This window comes from Neolamprologus multifasciatus, chromosome 4 (genome assembly GCF_963576455.1).
Source record: "Neolamprologus multifasciatus chromosome 4, fNeoMul1.2, whole genome shotgun sequence".
Lineage (NCBI taxonomy): Eukaryota > Metazoa > Chordata > Actinopteri > Cichliformes > Cichlidae > Neolamprologus > Neolamprologus multifasciatus.
Window position 1 is genome coordinate 15,069,025 of NC_140442.1, and position 15,542 is coordinate 15,084,566.

At 36.6% G+C, this 15,542-nt stretch overlaps 1 protein-coding gene across 2 annotated transcripts; it reads left to right on the forward strand.

Annotated features, from left to right (window-relative positions):
- Nucleotides 1-485: 485 nt before the first annotated feature.
- Nucleotides 486-13,846, forward strand: LOC146520080 (nuclear GTPase SLIP-GC-like). 2 transcript variants are annotated; one of them, XM_085158045.1, is made up of 21 exons: nt 486-761; nt 897-978; nt 1,087-1,199; nt 2,168-2,192; nt 2,350-2,436; nt 2,744-2,831; nt 5,623-5,836; nt 5,958-6,179; nt 7,060-7,266; nt 7,350-7,525; nt 8,950-9,043; nt 9,132-9,219; nt 9,360-9,481; nt 10,426-10,599; nt 10,687-10,841; nt 10,953-11,070; nt 11,195-11,303; nt 11,399-11,529; nt 11,716-11,797; nt 12,002-12,083; nt 12,235-13,846. In XM_085158045.1, exons 2-21 carry the CDS (start codon nt 912-914, stop codon nt 12,302-12,304), a joined length of 2,424 nt encoding a protein of 807 aa, XP_085014171.1. In that variant the 5' UTR covers nt 486-761; nt 897-911; the 3' UTR covers nt 12,305-13,846. The 2 variants fall into 2 exon arrangements, with proteins under 2 accessions (XP_085014171.1, XP_085014172.1); XM_085158046.1 differs by lacking the exons at nt 486-761; nt 897-978; nt 1,087-1,199 and adding an exon at nt 1,471-1,559.
- The last annotated feature ends 1,696 nt before the right edge of the window (nt 13,847-15,542 follow it).

Below are 15,542 nucleotides of genomic sequence, written 5' to 3' on the forward strand. Positions count from 1 at the left end.
CGTACAATAAATTAAACCATAAATATTGGTGTTTTCCTGTTATTAAAGAGTTAGTACTTTATTTTATTGCAACCTGTAATTTGTTTCAGTTTCTTGTATTTGTTTTATTGTTTACAAAAGGTTTGAGGTGCGAAATACACTGCAATGGAGTTTGAAAACAAAACATGCGTGTGTGTGTGTGGTTGGAGGATGTGTTTGTGTGTTGGGGGTTATAAAACAAGATAATAGATGCAAGATAATAGATAATATGCAACTTAACAGTTGTATTTTATCTATTGGGGGATAGGTGTGGGTGGGCTGATGACTTTAACAGAAAAGAGTGGCACTTTATATTTTTGTTAGTATTTTTAAGGATTAAAGATGGTATTTATTATTAGGCTTTTTTTTTTTTTTTAAGTGTTTTTCACCCATCATCGTTTCATTGTTGAAAAAAAAGGGCTCCGATGGAGGGTGTTACCGCTCTTCCAGCCACGCCCATCTGCGCTGCACAAACACCTCCTCTTCCTGCCTTTCTCAGTTCTCCGTTCTGCTTTTCCTGCTTCCGCGTTACTCATGTTGGATTTACTTTTGTATTTTATGTATAGATGCAGTTGCAATTGTGCAGTCTGAGCCACACAGTTCCAGTTTGTTTTTAACCGTATCTGTTTGTGGACTTTGCTTTTTGCTTGATTTTTATTTTTCCCGCCTGTTTCGTGTTTGTGTCTCACTACTTCCCTCACATCTCCCTCAGCAGCCTTTTCCAGCATTACTTCTAACAAAAGGTGAGCACTTTGAACTTTTAATCTGAATTTAATATCACTGTCTCTGATTATATGTGCATTAAAGGAGAAGTCGATCACGAATGTCTAACCTGTAAAGCAGTACTGTCTGGTTAAATATTGCATTTTATATTTCAGTTTCATTTCTTGGTCATGGATGATTTCGTAAGAACCAAACTGGTTGAATGGGGGCTAAGTGAGTGGGTGGAGAAATTTAAAGGTAAAGTATTAACGTGAATCCCTGATGGGTACAGATATTGATTCTGATGTGATCTGTGAAGTAAGTTGAGAATAATCTTTATCTCTTCAACTTTATTTTTAATTACAGATCAAGAAATTGATGAAGAAAATATTTTTGAGCTTGATGATCGAGAAATTGAGAATTTGATCACAAAAGCTGGACCAAGAATGAGATTCAAGAAGAACCTCAAGCTGTTAAAGGTAATTAAGTTCTTTGACAATCATTGCTATTTTAGTGAACACAGGAATGACTGTATCTGGATATTTAAAAATGCACTGGCAGTAATAATCAGTGATGGGAAAAATGGCGTTAAAAGCAACTATTTTACGTTTTTTTCTGTAACTGGCAATCTAAGTAATTACTATTTCTATCGTTTTGTCTTGATGCATCAATCATGCAGATAAGTAAATCTCCAAAAGTTGATTCTGTTCATCTGGACGTAGCGTTTTGTGGGAGAACCGTTTCGTCACTCATCCAAGTGACTTCTTTAGTTTCAGCTGACTGCAATACATTTGCATAATGACTGAAACCAGTCCAGTGAAGGAACAATGGGCTGAGAGGTCAGTTCCCTAATGTTAATTATGCAAATTCACATGACCATTGATCAAGAGCCACTAAGCAAAACCCACTGATCAATGGCCATGAATACCATTCAGAGACTTGGGGAATGGCTGCAATTACAGCATTTTAAGATGGCGAAAGGTGTACCCTTAGGCCCCTCCTCGATTCAGGTCAGAACAGAATCACCAATTACCAGAGTTTGATTCCTAGCGAGTGTTTTGCCAAGTGGGCAAAAACAGTTAGACACATGAACAGGTTGGTGGTGTACCGGGGGCTTCTGTTTAAGACTATGCTTCCTCCTCACCATCACCCAGTCATCGTGTTTCCCCGACTGTTCGGGACAATTTGCCAGAGGGAGCTAACCTTTGACTGGACAGGCTAAAGGGGCCTGGCTAGCTATAGGATTTTTAAGGGTGCGAAGCAAAGTCTCCAATTCTGTGATAAGGTAATTTATAATGTATTCTTCATCAGTCTGTTAGTTATAAATATAACTGCATTTAAGTTTGTTGATTGCAAAACTTGTATGCTAGTGTCCTTCAAATTTTGTTAAAGAGCAATGCCAATGCAAATAGTAATAATTTCCTGTATAACTCATATTCATCCTCAGGTCTTGCCATTCACAAGTGATACAGGTGAGACACATGCATCGTATTTTTTGCATCTCATATTATTCTGTGTTTGCATAAAATATGGGTGCCTTTCAATCTACATAACTTTACTAAGAATAAATTACATTGCTGAGAGAAACACATTTTTGTTCTTATTTTTTTATTCTTTTTATCCAATCAGGAAAGAGAAAATCAGACCTTCAAAGTGACGGCAGCAGGTTGCAGTCACCAGCTAAGCGACAGCGTCAGTCTATGCCAGGATTTGCAGGTATTTACGTCTCTTTTTAAACAGTGTCACAGTTTAAGCCACCACAGGGTTAAACCGCTGTGCAGCACAATTTGTCCAACATGCCAGTTTCATCTTTGATGTTAGAAATTACTTTTTCTTTGGGCTGTTGTCAAAATGTAACAGTCACTTGATGCATGGTGACTAAGTATGATTGGTAAGTGGTCACATTATGATCCTGATATTCTCTAATTCACAGACGTTTGTTTGTTTTTCACATGAGATTTTACATTTTCTGTTTATTCTAGTCTATTTGTTTTAAATAGTTTTTTCCTTTCTTTGTCCACAGAATCAATCATACAGTCTGATGTGAAAAGCATCATGACATTTGTACATGCCAGACTAAATGACCAAGACAAACTCAGTGATTTCTTAAAGTGAGTATTAATTTTTTTCATATTTTGTAATGTATGGGCCTGGTTCCACTCCTGATCATGTGACAGTTTCACAAACAGATCAAAGAGAGATTGTTTTCAAAGAAAGCAAAAATGCACAAAATATCTGTAAAACATCCTCAAAAACTGCTAGTTATGTGTAATTGAGTCACACAGAGAAGATGGTCCCTTTTCAAGAGTCTTGACACACACAAAAATAAGCAGTATATTCACATGGTCACAACAATTAAAATGATTCACTTCAAACAAACTTTATGGATGTCACACTGGTTACACCAAGATGCAGTCACAGGAATGAGTAACTACATTGATGAGGATTTAAAATTTATTAACCTAAATGCACTAATTGCACGTCTTTGGACTGTTGGAGAAAGCCAAAGTACCTGGAGAGAACCAAGGCAAACATGAAAAGACAACACGTTTTCACTCCCAAAGCGTAACATGTTACGCTATGTGACAAATAGGAATGGGTATCGTTTAGGTTTTATCCGATATCAGTACCAAACCAGTACTTTTGAAACGGTGCCGGTGCTTAAATGGTGCTCGAACCGGTGCTCGAACCGGTGCTTAAAGAATGGAGAACACAAAATTGGTCCAAAAACCTCTCATGTTCAGCTGTTTTTTTTTTTTTTCTTCTTCTAGTGACAAATCGTTGGTATACGCTTCTGGCCACCCAACACGTCCCTATAATGCGAAATCAGAAAAATGAGAAAACATGAGAACTATTTGGAATGAATTTACACATATACATTTGTTTTACTTAAATTACTTTGGAAAACACCATCTAACATCAATAAAGTCCTGGTTAACGTTAGGTTTAGGGCTGGAATACATGGCCGGGACGTGTATTACCGCGGAAGTGTCATTCTGCATGGATCCATAAGAACCCGGAAGGTCACTTTTCGGGTTCCTCAGGAACGCCTCGGGGGTTGACAAACCGTCACTATATTACACCTCGGGAGTGAGAACGGGCTTGTAGAGAACACGTAAACTCAAAACAAAAAGGCCCCTAGCTAGATGGTTGTGTGAGATAACAGTGCCATGTCATTGTGGTGCCTGTACATGAACCTTTTTAAAATAGAGTAGAATAGAATAGAATTCAACTTTATTGTCATTGTACATGTCACAAGTACAAGACAACGAAATGCAGTTTGCATCCATCCAGAAAGTACTTTAGCCATAATATAAATTTCTTACAAAATATGGATCTATTATGTGTATGTTACAATGCACACGGTATGAAGGTATTTTATGAATATGCTATAACTGTAAGTATGTACAGGCTGTAGTGAGTGTACAAACTATGTACAGGGTATGAACAGGATTTAAATATGGTTAAAAATATGAAAACTATACAGAAATATGAAATATGAACTATACTGATTGTAGATATACAATTGTGAGTATTAATAAACAGTTGTAAACAGTTGTAGAACTATAATTATTGTATTGTACAGAATGATTGTCTATACAGCATTTACAGTAGTGCAGTTCAGATCAGTGAAATATGTGGGTAATTTCTACAGTGGTTATATAAAGTGCTAGTGGTTGTAAGGCTGGTGAACCACCACCTGAACCAGTCCATGTTATCATTTTGTGTATGAGGGTACAGTTGGCCATTTGTTTGTTTTGTCCATTGTGTGTGTGTTCAGTTATAGGTGGTTGTAGGTGTGTGTATGTTCAGTCCATGAGTTTAATGTGGGTCAGAGTTCAGGAGTCTGACAGCTGTAGGGAAGAAGCTGTTCCACTACCTGATGGTCTTAGTCCTGTGGCTCATGTAGCGCCTCCCAGAGGGCAGGAGTCGAAGAGTCCTTGTGCTGGGTGACTGGGGCCTCTGATGATTTTCCCAGCCCTTTTCAGACACCTTCCTGTAGATGTCTTGTATGGCAGGAAGTGGTCTTTCACCGATGCGCTGGGCAGTTTTCACGACCCTCTGCAACGCCTTCCGGTCCAAGGCAGAGAGGCTCCCATACCAGACTGTTATACAGTTAGTCAGGATGCTCTCGATGGTGCAGCGGTAGAATTTCATCAGGATGTCTGAGGACAGGTGGTTCTTCCTCAGAGTCCTCAGTAAGAAGAGGCGCTGGTGAGCCTTCTTGACCAACTTGGAGCAGTTGGTCGTCCAGATGAGATCCTCGGAGATGTGGACCCCAAGGAGCTTGAAGCTGCTCACATAATCCACAGCCGTCCCTTTAATGTAGATGGGTGGATGTGGGTCAGCATTCCTCTTGTAGTCCACGATGAGCTCCTTGATCTTCTCGGTGTTAAGCAGCAGGTTGTTGGTGTCGCACCACTCAGCCAGATGATAGTTTGGTTCCATATTCACCAATTAGTTTCTTGTGTCAGTCTATTTGGTGTGTTGGTTCTTTGTTTAGCTATTTTACGTTATACTTGTGACTTAACAGCAGTACAACTATAGATCACAGAATTATTTATTAGTAAAATAAAACTATCCAAGTTAAGACCAACAAAGACTGATATTTTTAGGAGGTTTTGGTGACTTAACTACATTTTTTTTCCTGTTCCTGTTATCTACCAACTTTTGGGGGAAACATTTTCACTTTAACTGACACAAAAAGGAAGATGCGGATCAAAACAACATACAGTAAACAATTAGTGGTGTATGTGTATAAAACTAAAATATTTAGTGATATTTCATTTGATGATCACTACCATGATTATAACTGTCTTTGAAACTCTCTTTTTTAAAGCATGCATAAAAATGTTTTCATGACTGAACCAATTAACCCATATTTAAAATCTCATTCATCAGGAAAAAGATCAGTGATTTGGAGACAGACAAGAGGGAGCTGGTTGGTGTCTTTGGTAAAACCGGGGCTGGAAAGAGCTCTTTGATAAATGCCATAATTGAAGAGAAGAATCTTTTACCTTCAGGAAGCATCAATGCCTGCACCTCAGTCATGATCAAAGTAGAAGCCAACACACACAACAAGTATGAAGCAGAAATTGAGTTCATCACAAAGGAGGTAAAATGAATTCTCAAAGTTTGATTTGTACTTAAAGCTAAATCATTTGTTATAGTGCAGTTCTTGGGGCTTAAGGCTGGGTACATTCCTCCAATAAATGGCTTGTCATCTATTTTTGTAGGAGTGGAAAGATGAGTTGTGGTCATTTCATCAGCTTCTTGACAATAATGAAAATCAGGAAAAGGAAGACGATGATGATTATCGTGATGCTGTTGAAAAGCTGTCAGCACTTTATGGAGAAGAATGGAAAGAAAAGTCTTCTGAAAACCTCATGGAGAACAAATATTTCAAAGAAATTCCAGAATTTCTCCAATCCAGGCGGAAGATATTGAGATGTGAATCAGTAAGACAAACTCATATTACTACTATAACTGACAGCCATGATAGTCTACACACTGGGGATGCTGGGAAGGGCAAACAGGTGAAACTAGGACAACCTGGACACAAAAAGGGAACTGAAAAAATAAACAAAAGACTAAGAACTAGAAACATAACTCACTTCTGAAAACGGCATGCAGCATAGATTCAAAAGTCCAAAAAACAAAACACTGAAAACAGATCCAGTGATCAAAACAAAACAGATCTTGCTGAGATCCCACAATGATCTTTAGATGATCACATTTCCAGAAAAAATAAATCTGTTCTTGTAATAACTGTGGTTAACAAGACCCAAGACTGGTCCAGGTCCGTGATGTAGAGCATGATTTTTATTTTTTTAAATCGCAATAAGAACCTTTACGTCTTTACGCAACAGTGATCAGTTCCCTATTTTAACCTACTCTTACACTTTAAATTGCTCTGTAAAAATTCACTGCTGAGCAAAGTCAGCAAAGACTGAATCAAAGTGGCCACAAAGTAAATCAGTGTCTGACAGTCAGTTAAAGTGGACAACTGTGCAAAAGGCCGACATGAAGTAGTTTCTGCTAATAGTAATACTGGCTGTTGAGAACAAGAGTGTTCATAGCATGATTTAAATAGAGAATAAAAATTAAATAAATCATAAAAATTATTTTCATTTTGGATTTGATTGATGTTTTTCTTGGTCCAATATAACACAAGGGGAAGCTTGTACATGACACAATCTGATCATTTAAATCAAAAACACTAAACACTAATTACTTAACTTTTTTTTATGTCACTGACTTTTTAATGATTTCTATAAAGCACTTTCTGTGAGGACTGAAATTAAACTGCACTGCTTTACTTTCATTATTTACTTGCAGGCTAATGAACTTTCTGCAAAATGTGTCAAGTACACAAGAAGTGATTCAAAACAAGGAGAAGGTAATGAAGGAAAAAAGTGGTTTTGGCCACTAGTGAAGTGTGTGACTGTCAGGGTGCCAAACAATCCTTTTCTCCAGCATGTCACACTTGTGGACCTTCCTGGAAATGGTGACTGTAACAAGAGCAGAGATCAGATGTGGAAAGGGGTAATTCACATTTACTCCTCTTTGCTTATACTGTGAACAGTCATCTTTCAATGAAGCACTGAGACATGTTATTCTCCTTTCAGATAGTTGGAGATTGTTCTACTGTGTGGATTGTGACTGAAATTAATCGAGCAGCATCAGAGAAAGAGGCCTGGGAGATCCTGGAAAGTGTCAGTAGTCTGATTGGAAATGGTGGCGAATGTCAGCAAATTCATTTTATCTGCACCAAGTCTGATCTTCTTGATGATTCAGATGATCTGTAAGTACATTTTGAATGCTGATCAACTACACGGTGTTTCCATGTAAGATCAACGCAGGCTAGAATGAAACACAGAGTTGAGCCTTTTTTTTTACATAATTTTTTTTATAATACAGAACATTTGGGTCAAAGGGAGTCTCAGAGGCAGATACAATTTTATAAAGTTTATTGAATATGGTGGACTGAGTAATAAAGAGAGAGGGAGTGGAATAGTGGAGAGTGGCAAAGGTAATAGATTTCTTTAGTTTTAGGGACAGCAAGAGAGAAGAGGGTGAGCAATAACAGGAGAGCAGGAGGAGAAAGAGTTGCAACTGGTATCATAGCAGCTTTTATGTGTGCACAACTGATGTGAAGTTTAATAGGTTTATTTACAATGAAAGAAAAATATAAACTGAATAAACTAATATGAACTGGTGAATTAGTGGAGAACACCACCGTAGGTGGCAGAGATGCAGTGCCACAGTCAGTCTTTAAATTCAATCTAGGCGATAACAATGAGTTATATGTGTGCGACAGTCAGGGAAAGCTCAGCTTAGTCAGAAAGGGAGCCTCCCACATTTTTGCCTAAAGGCCAAGCCTACGTCCACAGCTACACTGGTATTTATGAAAATGCAGCTTTTTCTATAGGTTTGGGCTTTTCATCCACACGTAAATGGCGTTTTGGATCACTGAAAACTGAGATTTTTTTTAAACTCCTGCCAGCTTGGAGATTTTCGAAAACACAGTTTTTGCATTTACCCGTGGACGAGGAATAGGGGGAGTTAGTCACGCAACATCAAACATGACGCCACGCTGTGCGCCACGTCATTGTTTACATTTGATGAATTTTCAAAATGGGAGACGGAAACAAAATACTATCTGAATTTTTTACACACTTACATATACACATGCAGTTACTGTCCTTCTACTTAGAAAGACAGAGGTGTCAGAGTAAAATACACAGACACTGTCACAACCCAAGTCCCAACACCAATGCCTTTTTTCAGTCCATGTTATTTTCAATGCCGTATTTCAGAGAGCTGTGACTCATGATTATAAATCACTAAGACAAATGTAAAATTGTCAGTTTCTTTCTTTATTGAATAAACTCAGGCCAAAAGAGCTAGTGAGATAAAATCCAAAATACAGTTTAGTTATTAACATTGGAAATAATGAAGGCACTTGAAAAGAAAAGAGGACATAATTCTATTAAGTTAGGATTTGGCATGTTCTTGACAGTGTTTGACTTTGTTTTTGCGCTTACATGTGAACAGAGATATTTTTTTAAAAATGCACTCGATGCGATTTTTAAAAAATGAAAAAATACCTTTGTACGTGGGGATGTAGCTCAAGAGTAAATCAAAACCACCCAGCCTGCCCCAGATTAATGATGGTGATAATAATAGTGATGATGGTAACAGTACATATATGCACATTTGTTGTAGTTCATCAGCTGATATCCATGATCGAATAGTTAAAAGAAACATTCAAGCCAAGGATGGAGTAAGGAAAGAATTCAACAAGAGAAGCAAGATTAAGGTGAGTTTTATAGACTGACAGAAAATCTAATGTAAAGACTCTCCATAGTTGCAAGGATGCTTTAAAATTAAATCACATTTTTCCCCAGAAACACTTCACTGATGACAGTTTCAAAGTGTTCACAGTGAGCTCCAAAGAGTTCCTAAAAGGGAAGCATCTAAGTCCAGATGAAACTGGTAAATGAAGTCTCCGTTTTGCTAACAGAATATAAACAGCTGAAATGCACGTGTTATTTTAGTTTGCTCTCACTGAAAGAAGAATTATTTAATTTGAATTTAAGTAATGTCAAACTGGCACTGAAATTTCTTCTCAACAGAAATACCTCAACTTCAGGGATTTTTGCAAGATCTGAATGACTGTCACTCAGAGACAGTAAACTATGTGAATGGAGCTCACGGGATTCTGTCTCTGATTCACGGAGCCAACTCCAGAGGAGTGGTAAGGTCAACTAATGCTGGGCATACACTGCGATTTTTTTCAGTCGCGTTAATCAGCTTCTGCTCAAACTGTACGATTGAATCACAGGGGTGAGAAGTTCGTAGGTCACGGAGCAGGGTCTCACACTATACGGCCCGATGCTCTGATGTGCTCACACTGTGCGTCCATAACACAAAATCTGTCTCTCCCTCTCTGTCTTTTACTCACACAGACACACACACACCACCACCATCAACATTACTAAATTGCTAATGAAAAACATTGACCAGGCAGCTGCAAATGAACAGCAATGTCCATCCACCTATTTTCACGGTTGTTGTGGTCGTGATAATTTTGTGAGGCCACATCGAAAAGGCTCAGATGAGCTTGCCAAAGTTCTACAAGTTGTGCCTCCATCGCTTATGTCCAGATCACACGCTGCACTGCTGTGCTGCTGCTCCACCTTTTCACTTCTGAAAGATGGAGCTAGTGTGAGAGGCTGCGTTGACACCCTCACAACAAGCGACAGGATTTCAAACAGGTTTGATTTTCTTACGATCAAACGATTGATGATCGGGAACTGATCGTGAGGTATTAATCGCTTCTTGTTACTCCACGTATACTACACGATGCATGACACACGATTAGGGGAAAACTCGGACCAATCCCGAAAACGGTCGCACGACTGAAAAATCGTCTCAAAATGGACCAAAAATCTCAGAGTGTATGCCCAACTTAAAAGATACACATTCTCTTACATGATGGGATTTCCCAATTTTTTCGAGTATCTTGTTTTTTTTAATCTATTAATTTATGATTTATTAATTGATTCATTTATTTTTGCTGTTCAATTTTCTTCTCAGGTTCTTATTACAGGACAGTGACTTTTAAAATCAATTGATTTCATAAATCTATACGAAACAACAAGTTGTTTTTATGATTTTATTCCTTCAAAAATTTTTCAGGATGATAAAAAAGCCGAGGTGTGTGCAGAACTTGAGAGAAACACGAACCTCCAACTTCGTAATGTCAACAAAGAAATGGAAGACACCTATACGGCTTTTGAAAAATATCTTGATGATGGCGTTGAGAAATCCAAAGGATCATACGGAGAAAAACTCAAGAACTTCTTGTATCGTGTATGTATTTTAAATATAGTTACAACAAAACAACATATTTTACATGAATATGTGTTTAAATACTTCTTCTTTTCTTTTCTGTTTTAGGGAAAGAAGGGTGGTGCTTTTCACAAGGTACTGAAGTGTGTTGTTAAGAATGGTGGCGTCTACAAACCAAAGAAAGGGACCTTAATTAACCTTAATATGAAGTTGGCTTCCTGTCTGATCGACAGCATTGATGATGAATTCAGAAAGACCTTCCCGTAAGAAAAAATAAGTTCTAAGCAGTCACATAATATTATCCAAGATATGTAATTATAACATATAAACTTGCCAATTCTGCCATTAATAACCACAATGTTTATATGTTTTAGAAATGACTCAGAACATGGAGCATTCAATGGAGTCATCGATACATTTTCTCTTAACACCGATTCTCTGTTTGAAAAGTACAAAAATGCTGAACTGCAGCTCAGATTTCTCAAGACAGAGGTAAGAGATGAAACTTTACTGACATAATGAACAGTAAATGGAAAACATGAAAAATTAACCTTAGTTTTATGGCTTGATGTGATTTCAAGTGATGTTCATCCATATTTCATGTTTGTTTTCTAAGGAAGAAAAAATTAAGGCAAAACTGAACAGAATGATGCGGAAACAGAAGAAAAGAGTCTACAGCAGTCTGACAGAGACAATTGAAGACATTATGGATGAAGGCTACAAGAGTAAGAAATAAGATCAGAGATTCACAAAAACACATATTTATATTTATCATTATTCAGAAAGAGAAATCTGATTGGAGCTTTCTGTCTTATTGTAGAGGCTGCAGAATTTAGTGGAAAAGACACACTGTACAACATGAGGGAGACTATTACGGACCACGTGCACTCAAAGGAGGACATGTTTGAGAGGGCAAAAAATACCATGTTGGAGAAGTTGCACAGTTTGATGGTTTGTCATGTTTTATGAAAAAATGGGATGAACATATGAAGGCTTTTTCCATATTTAACTGGAATACACAAAAATATGTTTCCATTTATGTTTTTATGCAGTATCTGAGAACCTTCTAAATGTAATTGTATTTGACTTTAACACAATATTTTGATCTGTGATAAGTAATAACAATTTTTAAAATAGGAAAAAATCCTGAAGACTCTGGAGGAAACTATGAAGGAATCCATTGAACGTTCATTCAAGACTGATGGGGGCTTACTCCCAGGTAAACAGGACAGTTTGCTGTATTTACATTTGATAAAGCTTCCTTCCTTTTCCCTTTATCTTTGAAATCTTTCACCTGATAGCACAGTCTATTTACCTATTTGTCTCTCTATTTTTAAAATTAACTTATAATTTACAGTCACACACACTATTACGTGAGTCACTCTTGGGGGGGAAACAATTCAAAAAATGTTTTGTTTTTCAGATGTTTCAACAGAGCTTGAGATGGTGAAGAAACATTATGATAAACTTGTAGGCACTCCAGATGATGAAACATCACTAACTGGGTAAATCCTTATATGTCATCATCAGTATTACATAAAAAAATATCTATCTATCTATATCTATATCTATCGATCTATCGATATAGAGATATATATATATATATAGATATTGGTCCTTATTGCTCATTGTTAAACCTTTTTTTGGATGTTTCAGATTTGCTGACCAGGTAGAAACTGCAGAAACCTGGACACAAACAGGTCTTCCCAGAGGAAGTGCTATTTAAAACAAAAAAACATCTGATTTGGTCTCAATCATTTTCAGTTGTTTTTATTTGGTCCCTTTAAAAGTTGTTTGGTGACATTTGACTTTGATTTTGTGAATGTCATTATAAGTGATTGTGGACTTTTATTTCTGTAAGACATATTTATCTTTTAATGTTTTAAATCTTGAGGCTGACAAAGAAGTTTGAGGAAAAACTGAAAGGGATTCACATCACTCTACATATATTTCAAATATATTTTAATCGTTTTATTTTATGAGTTTAGTTATGGTTCATTCAGATGACAATGCAATGATATAGCACATTTCAGTACATATAAAATTAGTGTACTTAACACACAAGATAAAAAATGGTAACACTTTATAATACAGCCCACAACTAAGGTGTAATTAAATGGAACATCAATGTATTTTATCTAAAATTACAATTAAAATTGTGATTGTATTTACCTACAAATATTTAAAGGTAACAAGTCATTCAGACCATTGCTTTAAGATTTTTAGTATTAATGACTCCTAAAATTGATCTTGTAAACGTTGATTGGTCATTTAGGGCAAGTAGCTCCATCTCCATGCAGCTACAGGACTAGTTTTATCTCTCTACATTGTGTCCAGGTTTTCCTCCAATAAATGTTTCAGTAGTTCTTTTCATTATGGAATTAACGGTCTGATTATGAAATTTAAAGTAGTTTTTCATCTCAACCTTTCACACTCAAATATGTGTTTTTGACAGGTTTTCATACATTAGAGCCACAGCAGAAGGTGTTTCTCTTGAAAACAATATCTGAATTAGGATTAGATGGATTTTGTGTATGAAAAACACGACTAGTCATAAATTTATTTGTAAAACTTAGAGTTTGTTTGCTTTTTTTCAAGGACCCATTCATAATTCCTGTTATGCTCTTTAATTGTAAGTTTCTTGCTCCCAACAACCTTTCTGACCTGTCACCTTTCTTTATTCTTCACAAAAAATTTAATTATGAACATTGTTTTGGCAGTAGTATCAGCTGACTCTTTATTGATATTTTGTGCTGTTGACAGAAGTTAAGTTTGTCTAAGGTGCACCTCTGTCTCATCTAACAGCCATTGTTGTTGTTGCAGGTCTAGTACTCTGTGTCATTTGAGTCCCCACAAAAGAACTGAGTGTATTTTGTATAAAAATATATTATCACATTATTTCTAAAAGCTTGTCTTACATTGTTAATCCCAATTTACCTTAGAAATCAATTATATGTTTCAGGAAAAAAAAAGATCTCTCCTTTTTTTTAGCACAAGTATCCTAAAATGCCATCACGTTTGTGCATTTTTGTTCCTCTTCATTATAGCCTTACTCATAATATTATAGCGAGATGTCATTTCAATTCTAATTTTCTAATGCTTAAAGTCTTTGAAGTAAGTCCCTGAATTGTCTTTAGCCCCATTACTCCAACGGAAATCCTTATGAATATCCTGAATGTGAATTGTTTTTTGTTGTTGTTTGTTTTCTTTTGTTTTTTTAAGGAAATCTAAAAAATTTAAACCAGAATAAATATCAGTCTTTCATCAACCTTTTCTTCCATTTTTCTGAATGATTCACAGATGTGTTAAAGCATAGCATGTCCACCCTCTTATGGTTACTTACAGTATAAACAGCATCAGTCAGTGATTCTTAACCATGGGGCTGTGAGCCACACCTTAAGAGCCGCAAAATACTTTTGGTTTTTGTTCCCTGCCCATGACAATCTCAGTCTCAATACAGCTTCACACCGTTTGGTGGGAGTTGTTTAAACAGCCTCAAAAAGCAAGAAGAAAAAGACAAGTCTGCCTGCTGTTTGCAGTTAGCAAAATATATGGAGAAGTTCTTAAAATGCAAAAAGAAAGATAAAGGTGACAACCCCCTCCCAAAAGTCAAAATGTTTGCGCAAGTACAGCTTTGACTTCCTGAAGCATGGGTTTGTGAACAGAGGAAATGAGGCGGGCCCGAGAGCCCAATGTGGAGTAATGCTATACATTGAAGCACTGAATTGATTTGGCCTGCCACTGTATATATGTGCCATGAGATCATCGGAGGGGCTGCTGCAAAGAACACTCAAACAACACTGTGAGCCACCGAATCATGGACATGGCCTTAGACATACAGCATCAGCTTCTGGAAAGAATAAAAATACTCATTTTTTCTCTTTACATCTAGATCAGTCCCTTTTTTCTTGTCTCTTTTGCTGTAGTAAAATTTAATTATAATTTTTTTTTGTGTTATTAAGCTTGACTTGAGCCTTTCAATTTCTACTTGCAGTTTGATTTGTTTCATGAATTATTGACCTGTTTGGCATTTTTTATGTCCAGGTTCACATACATGTAATAAATAAATGTCTTTGTGATTTTTACATTGCATCATGTCATCATCATGTTTATTTGGCAAGGTTTTACCTGTTAAAATGAGGTAGAATTGATTTAGTTATTAAATATAAATCAAACCAAAAGCAAAATTAATTTATTCAATACAGTGTTAATATCTGAATGGGCCCTGGGCCACTTTGTAGTGAAAATGTCAGGCCCTGAGATAAAAACAAACAAAAAACAAACAAAATGTAAGAACCCCTGACATAAGTGATAATGGCTAATTTAAGCAAAAAACGTCTTCCTCGTTTTCCACAGTAACAAGGTGGACATAGTAATGAGCAGGTCGATCATTGATGTGATATGCCCATTTTGTGTGTATTTTTAATTTATTCAAAGTATGAGAGGTGTTGGATTTGATCTAGCAAACCTGTTTAGTTTGAAATATTAGTGAGGACTCACTTGACCGTAGTCTTACAACCGACTGCCCACGGCTGTTGCATTTGACAGAGTAATGCGGCTGCTTCACTTAGGCTACTAGCAGGTTATTGAGTAGACATCTGTGTAGCGGTTTGAAATGTACCACTTTTTCCTTGTCAGGAAAAAACTTCCTGTTCATCTGAAATGGCTTGGTTTTCAGTGGTGAGTGTTTCAGTAATAATGTTCTTTACGGCACCTCATAGCATCTTTGACCCATGACAGAGATGTAGTAAAATAAAATGAAAAAAAAAAAGTAATTTCAAATCAAACTTAACTTGAACAATAAACTTATTGCCATACATTTTACATTTGGTAAGTGGTCAGTAAGAATGCGATACATTGCTCATTTTGTATATCAGTTTGTTTATTTTGCTCATTTGCTCATTTTGTTATAATGGTTCCTAATTCCTGCTAAACACTTCTTTACTTTCACTCTGACAGAAGCT